Source organism: Hyperoodon ampullatus (genome assembly GCF_949752795.1).
Source record: "Hyperoodon ampullatus genome assembly, chromosome: 2".
Classification (NCBI taxonomy): Eukaryota; Metazoa; Chordata; class Mammalia; order Artiodactyla; family Ziphiidae; genus Hyperoodon; species Hyperoodon ampullatus.
In genome coordinates this window covers 161,058,709-161,071,304 of record NC_136915.1, presented here as the reverse complement: position 1 = coordinate 161,071,304, position 12,596 = coordinate 161,058,709, and the positions used below count along the sequence as shown (strand labels likewise).

The window sequence follows — 12,596 nt, the reverse complement described above, 5'->3', positions numbered from 1 at the left end:
CAACTGTATGTGGCAGCCCTGAGGGTTTGGCTTATGTCCTTTCCCAAAACAAGCAGAATGAGAAGGCATCCAAACAGCACCTGGTTAGTGGTGCTGTACAGAAGTCTTACATTGCCCTTCTCTCCTCTCTCCACAGAGATCCCCCAGTGTGCTGGCTGCAACCAGCATATCCTGGACAAGTTCATCCTGAAGGTCCTGGACAGACACTGGCACAGCTCCTGCCTCAAGTGTGCAGACTGCCAGATGCAGCTAGCTGACAGGTGCTTCTCCAGGGCCGGGAGCGTCTACTGCAAGGAAGACTTCTTCAAGTAAGTCAGAACTGGGGGGTGCACCTTGCTCTCCTTGTCCTGATCTAACTGCCTCCCCCATGCAGTGATGGGGAAGCTCTCATTAAGGCAGGATGGGGAGGGCGGGGGTCCACCCTGGGTGGGGTGAGTGAATCCTGGTGCTGAGAGGCTGCTCCTCATTGAGGGCCCCCTTTTGATCACCGGCCCCATCAGCCCCTGAGGCCCAGAATCTCAGCCTCACTTGAGCTCTGCAAGGGCCATGGGTGGGGAGCCAGCAGGAGGCAAGAGCCAGACTTCTCCAGGGTGGCTGATAAAGGATCCCTGCAAATCCTAGAACGAGTTGCTCTTTCTGTCTTGGTGAGTTGGTGCCTCAGGGCACTTAACTGTATCATTCCTGTGGCTTTCAGAGTGGTACTTTGAATTTTGTGCCCTAAATCTAGAGGCATCTCTATGGTTGCTCCTAGGGTCTCAGAGAAGTGTTGCTCCTGGTAGGGGTTGAGCCAGGCTCAGACAGTGTCATCAACTTCAATGGAAATATGACAAAGAGACAGTTTTGTGTGACGGTTTAGAGCCCAGACCCTGCCTGGGTTTGAACTCACTTATTAGCAGTGTGCTCTTGGGCAAGTTATTTAACTTCTCTGTGTCTCCGTTTGCTTATCTGTAAAATGGGGCTGATAATAATAGGGTTGTTAGTTTTGAATGAGTCAACATGTATAAATTCCTTAGGATACTTGCCTGATACATGAGAGTTAGCTCTTAAGACTGTCCTTGATTTTTCATTCTGGGGTTGGGTCCATCGGAAACAAATCATGTTGGAACTTTAGGTCAAAGTGAGGGGATCTCCTAGAATTTATTTTCCATGGCATTTAGTCTGAGACTTCTCTCCAAGAATTTATTACCTGAGGCACTTAGGCTGATGCTTCAAATGACGTGGGCCAGCTGGTAACAGCAAAGCCAAGAGCAGGAGGTGGGGGGGTGTCTGTCAGCGACACAGAGCCCAGTGTGGGTGGCCCATGGGATGCGTGGAGTGTGGTGGGACTGCCGGGAGGCTCGCCAGCACCGGGACACACTGGGCACAAATGAACAAGCCCTGGAGAGATGGTGTGCATCCTTCAGAGGATGTGTTTTCTGGAGACAGGGAGGAAAAATAGGGAGAAGCGCCAGTCCTGATACAGAACGTGATTTCTCACAAATCCTCCCCAAGGTTTAACTGCGGGGAATAAGTGATTGGAATTTCTGAGGATTCTCAAATTTGGTTAGTCCAACATGAGCCGATTTGCTCTCCCCACCTCTGACCCTCGCCTCGCTGCCTTTATTTTGGCATTTACGTGGTTCCGTCCCCTCTACCCACATCCTTTCTCAGCAACACGTTTTCCTCTGCCTTCCTCCCTCATGGATGCTGTGGCCAAGCACCATGGCAGCTCTTATGGGCCCCTGGATGGGACGAGTGTCATCGAGTGTTGGGGGAGGAGGGCAGGAGGAAGTAGGTGGGTGGGCCTGGCCGGCGGGGTTTGCTGAGCTGTCCCTGCTTCCAGGGCCAGCGCATCATCCTCCTATTTGGAAATCCTCGGAGAGCTCCAGGGACGAGCAAGAGGCCACGTTGCCTTCTTGCCCATCTGGGGACAGGATAGGTGCTGAGATGTCCCTGGGTCAGAATTCTGGCTGGGGTTCAGGCAAGACCTGTCAGGACCACAGACCTAGGGCTCTGTCACCAGAGAAGCTCCGTCGAGCCCCGGCCTTGCCCTAGGGCCCTATCTGATGTTTGGACCTCGACTGGCTGCCTCCGGGTGTGGGAAAGGGAGGTGGCAGCAGCTGAAGTGTAGATTTGGGTTTGGGAGAAGTAGTGGTAAGGAAAGAGGGTCGCTCTAGACCCGGGAGGAGCCCAGGGTATGGGCTGAGGAGGGATTAGCACAGGCCTAGGAGCCATTAGCCCAAGACCAGAAATAAAAGTGACAATTACTCACCCAGGCCGTTGCCCTGGCCCCCTGTCTCCATGGCCTTGCTTATCAGTAATGTCCCTACTCATCTCCCCACCCACACACCTCCCCACCAGACCAGCGTCCCCCCCACAGCTCAGTTCCTGACACCCCGACCCCAGCTCCTTCGGCAGGGCCCCCTCTGCCTACAGAATATCCCAGAAGCACTGTGCCCCCAGAGCCTTCCACCCTGTGCCCAGCCTCCCATCCAGCTCACTGCTTTCCTTGGGTACCCGATGCCCCCAGCAAGGTGCCCCATTTCCCAGCTATTTCATCGTCCAGGGATGAGGTCCACCCTCTCAAGGTCTCCCCATCCTTCCATGACGGTGAGTCCAGCCCCTCAGTGGCCTGGCCACCTTGCCCCTTGTCTCTCCCAATGACTCAGCACGAGCTGCTTGCTTTGCTCATTCCTCACGCACCTGTTTGATCTTCCCCGTTGGCTGGAGGAAAGGCTTATTGGTCCCTCATTTTCTGTCTTCCCCACGCACCTGGCCCCGAGCCTTGCCCACAGGCCATCGCTGGGTTTGATGCAACAGAGGGTAGATTACATAGCGAATTCACCACGCACTGTGGGGACCAGTTTCTTCCGTACCTGGCTTGGCGTCCTGCGAGTCACAGAGGCCCAGGGTGCCTCCGTTATTTAGCCCCAGTTCTTTTCCTTCCACAGCACCGCTCTGCTTCCTAAAGTAGCCCACCCTCAGGACTGGACCGTCTTATAAAGCAGGGGAGCTGGCCGCATATTCAGTGCTGAAACCAGGTCATTAACTGTGATGGGGCCGCCGGGTGGAGAGAAGTTTAAACCTGAAGTGATTCTCCCCACTGCCAATGGAGGGGCAATCAGACATGAAGATCGGGCACCTCTGAAGTCCTAGGGAGGCCACGTGGATTTACAGTCAGTCAGGCCTCACCCAGCTTTTGGGGACCATGGCTGTTTGGTACAGGAAGGCACACCTGCAGTACAGTTTGGTATAACGAGTCACAGTCCTCAGTGAGGACAGGGAGGGAGAATTGTCTACGGTCAGAGTGGCCTCACCTCCCATCCACAGGGGTCTTGGGACCTGCTGCCCACTTGGGGCTCAGGCTGTGATTTGGTCACAGAATGGGTGGGTCTGCTCCTCATTACAGCTCATTAAAGGTCACCAGGCACCAGCTTTCAGATGGCACATGTGCAGAGGGACACTGGGAGCAGAGAGAACAAGAGGCAGGGCAGGCGGGGAGGGCAGTCCCAGGCAGCCCAGGTCCGCACCCCCGTCTCACACCAGGCTGCAGGTGTCACCACCAGCAGCCTCGAGAGAGGGGCAGCAGGTGCCGTGCACTTGGATTTGCCCGTCACTTGTGCCCGTGGCACTTGGAAGATGCCTGGTCAGAGGCATCTTCTCTATGCTCCTTGAAGTAAAAGAAAAAAAGGAAAAAGAAAAAGCAGTGTCCTTTTATGATATCTGCCCCAAAGCCCGGCTCGGAGGCAGAGGGCAGGATTCACTGACCTCACCGATCAACGCTGTGGTTCTAAGTTCCAGGATCAATATTTTAAATCTCTTTGCCTATAACAAGGGGCAGGGCCACTGCTTTGCACAGTTCCAGGGGCATCTTTTATTCTGTGTGAAGCTTTGTGACCCAAGACTGTAATGTGAGGAGTGCCCCGCTGGAGGTGTGTAATACCCCAAAAGTGGGGTGGGGGGACAGAGAGGAAAGCTGGAGGTTGGCTCCCACTAGCTTCCAGCCTGTGAGACATGGTCGTACTGGTGACTGGCAGCAGAGGGCGATGTTGGTGTGTGCACAGGCAGAAAGAAGTACTGTCGGAAGGCTGTACTCTGTGGTTGTTATGTCGTTTGAAGGGGGGGCTGTTAAACTCTGTCTTACTCAGTAACATTGGCTGATTTTTGCTGTTGTTTGTTGCTTTGACTCTTGGGTCCTTGGCTCCCCTTCTCCAAAGGAAATAACATTCTGGGGCCTTAGAGGAGAGGCTTAGTTGACTAACACAGTGTGCTTCTAAGATTATTACAATTTGACTCGCAAGCCAGGGAGCCAACACTCCTTGGGTTGCATTTGCTGAGCAGGTCTTTTCTGGACTGTGCACCCAGCATGTGGAGGATCCCTGGCTCCTTGCAAACGGACTAGACCCTGGGGAGAGCAGGGGTCTGGGATTTGGGCTTCCGGGTCCCCCTTTTCATCACTGATTCGGTCCTGGGATGAGCCTAGCAGCTCCCTTACTCTGAGGCATGGTGAAAACAGGTTTTCTGCTCCAGGAACTGGTTCAGGTGCTGGGGTCCTTAGGCAAGTTCCTTAACATCTCTGAGCTCCAGTGTCCTCTGCAGGAAAAATGGGAACGCTAATGTTGGCTGCTTTAGAAGACCTGGTACACAGTAGCATTTCGCAAAGGGGAGTTATTTTATCAGTAGAGTGGTCTGGTGAACCCAAACGGAGCTTGATTGAATTCCTGTCCTGTGTTTTACCAGCTATTTGTCAGCAAACAAGTGACTAGGCCTTCCTGAAAACCTCATTCCGTTATCTGTTAAGAGGTGACATTCTAACCCACAGAGTTGCTATGAAATGCAACTCTGTGGGTTAGAATGTCACCTCTTAACAGATAAGGGAATGAAGTTTTGGAACGCACAGGCTCAGCAGCCATGGCTCACGGGCCCAGCCACTCCGCGGCATGTGGGATCTTTCCGGACCAGGGCACGAACCCGCGTCCCCTGCATCGGCAGGTGGACTCTCAACCACTGCGCCACCAATGGAAGAAGATAGCGTGTAAACTGTGTCTAGCACTGCTGGGTGCTTCATGCTAGGTGCTGTATCTCTGGGTTTCTGGCCCTGGATGTGTTCACCTGACCTGCGGTCATGGAGGACCAGCTGGCAGAGTTCTCCCTCGGGCTGGGCCTGAGCTGACCTCTCCTGCCCGCTGCTCCCTCCAGCTTTGAGACCTTCCCACTGAGATGACTTTTAGAGGCCTAGAACTCCTCAGATGGAGGCAGGGGTAGCCTGGCAGGTGGAGAGGGTACATGGCAGTGGGCCGGGGACAAAGATGCCATGCCAATTTACATGAAGACTTGAGAAACAAACCAGTGATTATTGTAGTATGAAACAAACAGCTATAGAATCAAAGAAAGCGCAAGAGCCCGTGTACGTTTTTAAGGTAAAGCACAGCCTTTAAGAACATCCCAGGCTTGTGGGGAGCTTCAAGCCACGCCCTGGCCGCCAGGTATGCGTGCTGGCATCTGCCTGCCAGAGGGGGCCGTGGGGAAGAGTTGGAGGCGTTCTGGGGTGACTGCCACTCCTGGGGGGTCCTGTCTAAAACTTCATGCTTCTCTGGGGGTGTCTCCCTGCCCCTGAGGCCCTCACCTTCCTGGCACTGCGGGGACCCAGCGGGATGGAGGGCTGCTGCGCCGTTGTCACTGGGGAGCTGTGTCCCCTCCCCCAGCCGGTCAGTCTCCAGGCAGTCAGCCTGGCTGTCAGCCAAGGGCAGGTTAGCGGTGTCCTTGGGAGCCCGGGAGCTGCTGATTTATCCCCGCAGTTCAGAACAGCCTGTTTCAGCTCCAGCTCGCTCTGAGTTTGGCCCAGCTGCAGGGTAGTTTTGCTGGCTCTGGCCAGGTCTTCGTTAGTGACCTTGGGCCAGTCACTCCGGTGACCAGGGCCTCCATCCCTCAGCTGGGCAGACGCCCACAGGACATCGGGCAATATGGGCCTGATGGGCCGATAAGGGCCCAGAAACCTCTCTCCAAGGTGGACGTTGAAGAGGGACCAGGTGCTGGGTTTGAATCCAGGCTCAGTGTGAATCTGGGGCATTAGACCTCTCTGAGACTCACTCTCCCATCTCGAAAAAGGGATGGGAATAAAAATGTCTACTTTTCAAAAGTTACTATGAGGACTGAGTAAAATGAAGTGTTCAGTAGCCATCATTACTGGGAACTATTCCTATTAAGGCCATGATGGCATATCTATGTAGGGAGGAGGAAAAAAAAAGAGAAAAGGAGGGTCCTGGGGCAGAGGCTACAAAAAGCCTTGGGCTAGACAGGGGTCCTGGGGAGGGAGGTGGGGCCTGTCCAGTGGCAGTGGCAGGTGATTGGAACAACTGTCCACCTTTTGGTGTGCGGAGCTGCCTTGAGTCTTCCCCACAGGAGACCATCCCTCTCTGTGTGGTCCAGAGCTCTGTGGCAGTGACCGCAGCCCTCAGCCTTCACTTCCCAAAGCGGGGTTCCCAGCTCTGGCAGGAGGGTCCTGCCTGTGCTTGTGTGGCTGCCTCTAGTAGCTTGTACTCTGTTGCCCCAGGAAGAGGCCACTTCAGTTCTGGGGTTGGTTGTGGTCCAATCTGGGGCCAGGTTCTTGCTGAGCCACTTGTTATTTTTGATAACCACACACCTGTTAGGACATACACACACACACACACACACATGCGCACACACACTCTAGCAAAATGTGCTTGAAGAACTCACAAGGGGAGGGTCTCTTTGACGTGTGACTTTCCATAATTTCCGAATAGTTTATAGTCTAATTCCCTCGCTAAGCAAATTAAACCTCTTAAGGTAACGACCAGGTGGTCCAGATAGTAGCTGCGTGTGCGGACATTTGTAAGATTCAAACACTGGTGGGACCAGGCCCATAGTCATTTGCAAAGGCCTGTAATCAAGGCAGAAGCAATTACTTAGCTGAGCAGTTCCCCCTGGGACCTGAGGCGGTATATCAGGCGGTGATGAGTCCACGGATTATCTGTCTGCCTGCCCCGGAGGCCTCCCGTTCAGCGGTGCCTGCCCACCCTCCCAGAGCCCAGGCTCTCAGTGAAGGCCTCCTGACATCTCTGGAACCTGCATACTGGAGACCTTTCTGCCTTGGGAGGATCTGTTTGGAACCAAATAGTTGCCAATCAGCCTGGGAGTCAGATGGCATCTGGGCTGTGGGAACATGGTCCCCAGGCAAAGAGGGACGGGGTGACCTGGGAATGGGAGATGGAGGCAGCTTAAAACACGCCAGCTGGCAGCAGCAGGTCCCGTTCTCTGAATCACTGGGGCTCAAGCTCCTGCCTCCTTTACTTCCCACTCCCAGCCAGTCAGGTACCGAGACATGGGGTCCCACCTCCAAAAGGCCCTCTCTCTCCATTCCCACTGCCTCTCTCCTCTTTTGGTCCCCTGTCACCACACCTCTGCACTGCTGGAAGCTTTTCTAATAGGCTGTCCTTCCCCTCTCGATCCCCTCTCTGCCAGTCTATGCCTTCCTGCTGCAGCCCATCTTTGGCCACGTTGCCCCCATGGCTCCTGAATCTCCCAAGCCCAGTGCTCAGGAACCCGTGCCCTGGCTCCACCACGTTTCCTGCTGATTCTCTGGCCGAGGTCACACGAAGGTCCAGGGAGATCCAGTCTCTGACTTGTCGATCTGGCTCCTGGGGTCTGTTGGTGCCCCTGGAAGTGCCACTTTCGGAGAAGCCACAGACCAGCCTTGGACCCTGTGGCGGGCATCATGGGTCCATGCAGCGGGCTGGCCGGGTGTATGGTGGGAGGGGGTGGGATGGGGCCTCTGTCCCAGAACGTCCATGCTGCTGCCTGTCCCTGTGTCTGCTGCACCACTGTTGAGAATGAGTCCTTAGGCCTTGAAGGGCTCAAGAATCAACAAGCAAGCTGCAGATGCTGCGAGAGGGCCAAGAGCGTCCATTACGCAGGGTTTCTCAAAGAATGGTCCATGCCACAGCTGTACTGGGGTCATCCGTGTGGGGCTTGTTAAAAGTGTGGGTTCTGGGCCCAGAATCAGGAGTCTGGGGTGGCTTTTCTGCTTCTAAGCAAACATCCCAGGTGGCACTTCTGCACAGAGTGATTTGGTGACAGCTGGGCTAACACCTTGGCAGAGAAGAATTAGTCTGGAGTAAGGAGAGCTGATTAGGTGCCTAGAGGAGAGGAGTGGGAAGGAGGGACGATGTTGTTGGACCAGCTGGCAGGCTGTCGCATCTGTGAAAAGGGAATAATAGCAGCTACCGATAAGGGCTGTTGTGCGCTTTCAATGAAATAGCACACGTGAAATCCCCTGGTGCATACTGAGTGCTTAATGCATGTTCACAAAAATTAAGAGAGATGGGCTGCACTCTCGTAGAAGAGGGTCAGATCCTACACGTCCCATTGCCTCTTGGGAAGCAAATCTCCCCCCAACAGGGAAAGTGGGGAAGGATGGCTGGGGGAAGGGAGAGTCGGGCTGTAGACCTTTTTCTGACACTAACTGGGCTGTGTGACCTTGGGTAAGCCCCTGACCCTCTCTGGGCTTCCCCAGTTTGCTTCTGTGTTAAATGAGGAGGTTGGACTAGGTCACTGGTTCTAAAGCTTTTCCCATTGTATTCATCTCAAAGTAATATTGAATGCTTGTTGAAAAGAAAAACATTATATTAAAAACAAAAAGCAGAGCCTGAGGGGCAGTTCTGGTGGGCCTGGGAGCTTTATGTGTGAGTATGTGTATGGGGGAGCTGTGTCCGTATTCTCTAAGGCTCTAACATTCTCCGGTGTCAGGCCTTCTCCAGATATGGCCCCCGTCTATGTCTGGAGAAGGCTGACCGTTCTGGGGCAGAACTCTGTGTGCCGTGACATGGCTGTGGTGGTGATATATGTTGGAAATATTGGTACATACAGTAACAGTAAATATCAGCGACTTACCTGTCAAGTGTGGTGATAGATAAAAGAAATACATGGAGGGAAGTGTCAACTGGGAAAAAAATATACAGCCGGCAGTAAATCACCACCAAGCAATTAAAGCATAAAATTAAGTTGTGTGGTATTTTGTTTCCTCGGGACAGTCCGCACTGTGGCAGCTCCCACACATGGGAGGCTGGCGTGGGCCCTGGGCTGGCTTCCACTGACTGCTGTCAACGGCCCAGAGAAAGGAAGAACATTGGGTTCAAATCCCAGCTCCACTGTCTATGGCTGTGAGGCCCCTGGCACATTTCTTACCCTCTCTGAACTTGTTTCCTCATCTACAAATGGGGGAATTGTGCATTAATGCATACCGTAGGAGTGGGTCATTCGCTACGTATGACCAAATAGTCACTGAACACATATCCCGGGCCAGGCACTGCTCCAGGCACTGGGTCCACTGGTGAACCAAAGAGATCCAGCCCCGCTGTCACGGAGCTCGCCTTCTAGAGAGGGGAAAAGACAATACGATAAATGAACGAAATGCACAGTACATCCATGGGAGATGAGTGCTTTAGAGAAGGGAAAGGAAGTGCTGGGGTGGGATGCAGGGGAGGTGGTTAAGGACTGCCCCCTGAGAAGGATCCATCTGAGGGGAAACCTCTAGAAAATGCAGGAGTGAGCCATGTAGATATCTGGGGAAAGAGCTCCGAGCCCAAGAAGCAGGCCGGATGGTGCAGGATCGTAGAGGCCAGTTAGGGGACTTTGGCTTTTACTCTGAGTGAGAGGGGAGCCCCTGGAAGGTTTTGAGCAGGGGAGTGAGATGGTCCGACTCAGGGTCACTGTGTGGAGGATAGACGGTGGGGCAAGGGCTGCAGCCAGGGGATGCTTTAGGGGAGCTGTGGGCAAGCGGAGAGGGTGGCCTCAGCTGGGGAGGCAGTGGTGGAGACGGCGAGGGGTGGTCCAGTTCTTGGCGTAATTTTGAGTGGTGCCAATGAGATCTGCTGACAGATCAGATGCGGGTGTCCGAGGCTGTCGGCCTGAGCAACTGGAAGAATGAAATCACCCTTCTCTGAGATGGGGAAGGTCACTGGAGGAACAGGAACAATTGCAATAGATGTTTGTTTGAGCAAACATCTGGTTGCCCATGAAATTAGGGTTAAAATTGGCTTTTCAATTCCTGCAAAATGTGCTGTTGGGATTTTGATAGGAATTGCATTAAATCTGTAAATCCCTTTGGATAGTATTGCCATATTAACAATATTAAGTTTTTAAAGCCATGAATATAGAATATCTTTCCATTTGTCTTGGTCTTTTAAAATTTCTTTCAGAAATATTTTGTAGTTTTTAGTGTGAACGTCTTGCACCTGTTTGGTTAAATTTATTCTAAAATATTTTTGATTCTCTTTGATGCTATTGAAAATATTCCTGTTCCTGAGGAACAGATGTTGGGATCTGCATCTGGATCAGGAGTTTGGTCTTGGGCGTCCAAGTCGAGATGCTGAGGACGTCATGGGATGCACCCTTCTGGAGTTGGGTGGGGAGGTCTGGGCTTGGAGGTGGAAGTAGAATCCCCAGGGGTGTAGGGGGGACAGAGAAGAGGTGTGGGAGGTGGAGAAAGGGCTGTCCGAGGAAGGAGCAGACCCAGGAGAGTCAGGTCCTGAGACCAAGTGAGCGCAGCGTTCTAAGGAAGAGGGATGGCCGATGTGGTAGAAGGTCAGGGAAGATTAGACCTGACCACTGGACTCAGCAATGCCGGGGCTGCGCTGACCTAGTCAAGTGCAGTTGAGGTTGATTTGTGGGTGGCATCTTGACTGGAGCGTGTATTATTCAGGGTTTTCCACAGAAATGCAACCAACAGGGTGTGTGTTGGGGGGCGTGTATGTGTAAAGAGATTTAATTTAAGGATTGGCTCACATGATTTTGGAGGCTGAGAAGCCGCAAGATCTGCAGTCAGCAGGCTGGAGACCCAGGAGAGTTGATGGTGTAAGTCCCCATCCAAAAGATGGCAGGCTCGAGACCCAAGAAAGGGCCAGCATTTCAGTTCGAGTCTAAAGGCAGGAAAAGACTGATGTCCCAGCTCCCGGCAGTCAGGCAAGGGGAGTTCACTCTCACTCTTGGGAGGGCCAGCCTTTCTGTTCTCTTCAGGTCTTCACCTGATTGGATGAGGCCCATCACTTTGAGGAGGGTAATCTGCTTTACTCCGTCGACTGATTCAGATGTTAATCTGTCCAAAACCGCTTCCAGACACACCCAGGAAAATGTTTGAGCAGACACCTGGTTGCCCATGAAATGAACCATCGGAGTGGATTCAAGAGAAGACTGAGAGCAGGGGCATTAGAGACCCTGCCTAGAGACCTGTCTTCTGAGGGATTTTGCTCCAAGGGGAGTAGAGAAAGGGCTGGTAGGTGCAAGGAGGTGTAGGGTCAAGAGAGGTTTTATTTTTTTAAGTGACAGAACTATTGATAATAGCATGCTGTACGCTGCTGGGTAGATGTGATAGAGAGGGGAAGTTAATGATGTGGGTGGCACGGGGGCCAGTTGCTGGGTGAATGATCTTATCAGGCAGGAAGGAGTGGACTCTGCGCCCAGGCGGGCGGTCGGCCTTGACCAGGAGCGCAGCCGAGTCAGCTGTAGGAAGCCGAGAGACCTGGGCAAGTGGCGGCGGGGCGGGGTGGGGTATGTGTGGATGGGACAGTGGGAGTGCCTGGCAGGCCTTTGCTTAGAGCTCCGTTTTTCTCCCAGAAATAGGAGGCTGGGCCCGCCAGCTGAGACGGAGGATGAGGGGCTTGAGAGAGAGAAGGCATGGGAAGGTGGGAGGGCTAATGCACTAGGGAAGTGCCCTGTGCTTTCCCTGGCCCTCTTGAGGCCCAGAGCCTGAGTTTAAGGGGAGCCCAGTCAGGGAGGTGGTATGTTTCCCTCGGTGCTGTCAGACGCCCGGTGCTGCACGGAGGAAGCGGAGGACTGAGAGTGGGGCGCGGGTTCGGGGTGTGGGCGCGAGAGGGATTCCTAAGGTGCACCACGGAGTCTTTGCTGGGTAAGGGGGGGACGTGAGGCCACGAGGGAAGGGAGGGGCAGTGAGAGGGCCCGGGTTGCAGGGCTGTGGGCGTCGGGCTGCTGCGGGGACTGAGCTGGAAGGACAGGACGGTGCGAAGGTTGGAGGCGCCGCAGTTCCTGGTGACACGGTCCGGGGTGGACCATATGGGCATGAGTGGCTGAGGAACGGGGGAGGCCATGCCTTTCAGGAGAAGAGGTCAAGGAAACGAGGGGGCAGGGGAATGAGGGACTGATCTGGGGACACGGACGCCACTGAGAATTACGGCAGCAGGGACGGTGAGCCAGGAGGGAAACTCGTCCCGGGGTGGGACGTGGGCCGGGGTGACAGTGACTGCCCCGGGGAGGCAGCGGTGTGGCCTGAGGGCCGGTGGCGAGGATCAAGTGAGGTTATGTACCACGCAGGCACACAGCAGGTGCTTGGTAAACGGGAGCTACTCTTTAATTGTGTTGGTGACCAGAATATGGTACCTGGCCTGATGGTAGGTCAGAACTTAAAATCAGGAATGTGCTGGAACATCTGTGGTGTAGGATTTACATGCACCTGTTTCTAGAAGATATGGTGCCTGCCAGGTCTGCCTGTCACCCTTCCTGCAGTATCCAGACACCCTGAAGTGGAGAGCGGGCCAGGCAGGCCTGTCGAGAGCAGCCGGGGTGGACAGATGAATGGGCAGAAG

General features: G+C 54.0%; 1 protein-coding gene across 1 annotated transcript in view; it reads left to right on the top strand.

The window, feature by feature from the left end:
• LHX4 (LIM homeobox 4) overlaps positions 1-12,596 on the top strand; it is a gene marked incomplete at both ends in the record, with an annotated part of 42,647 nt that overhangs the window by 17,624 nt on the left and 12,427 nt on the right. The window contains one exon of the mRNA XM_079697922.1: positions 137-308. Within this exon, the coding sequence (XP_079554048.1) occupies positions 137-308 (172 nt within the window). The remainder of the gene's footprint in view (positions 1-136; positions 309-12,596) is intronic.